This window comes from Gavialis gangeticus, unplaced genomic scaffold (genome assembly GCF_001723915.1).
Source record: "Gavialis gangeticus isolate Ggan-Ray unplaced genomic scaffold, GavGan_comp1, whole genome shotgun sequence".
Lineage (NCBI taxonomy): Eukaryota > Metazoa > Chordata > Crocodylia > Gavialidae > Gavialis > Gavialis gangeticus.
This window is the reverse complement of record NW_017729022.1, coordinates 52,654,950-52,655,191: the sequence shown is the minus strand read 5'-3', so window position 1 is coordinate 52,655,191 and position 242 is coordinate 52,654,950. Positions and strand designations below refer to the sequence as shown.

Below are 242 nucleotides of genomic sequence, written 5' to 3'. Positions count from 1 at the left end.
ATGATAACTTCTCAGCCTATCACCAGCGAGGCTTCAATCGCCTAACAGAACAGATATAAGGCCGAGCCGCAAACGGCTGTGCGCTGTTTTTCGTTTTCGACCGCTTGTTGAGGTTTTTTGTGATTTATATCATGTCGGGCCGTGGCAAGCAGGGCGGGAAGGCGCGGGCCAAGGCCAAGTCTCGCTCCTCGCGGGCCGGGCTGCAGTTCCCGGTGGGCCGGGTGCACCGATTGCTCCGCAAA

At 57.9% G+C, this 242-nt stretch overlaps 1 protein-coding gene across 1 annotated transcript in view; it reads right to left on the bottom strand.

The window, feature by feature from the left end:
- Window positions 1–11: 11 nt before the first annotated feature.
- LOC109296388 (histone H1.01-like) overlaps window positions 12–242 on the bottom strand; it is a 1,709-nt gene continuing 1,478 nt past the window's right edge. Inside the window, exon 2 of the mRNA XM_019515799.1 lies at window positions 12–41. Within this exon, the coding sequence (XP_019371344.1) occupies window positions 12–41 (30 nt within the window). The remainder of the gene's footprint in view (window positions 42–242) is intronic.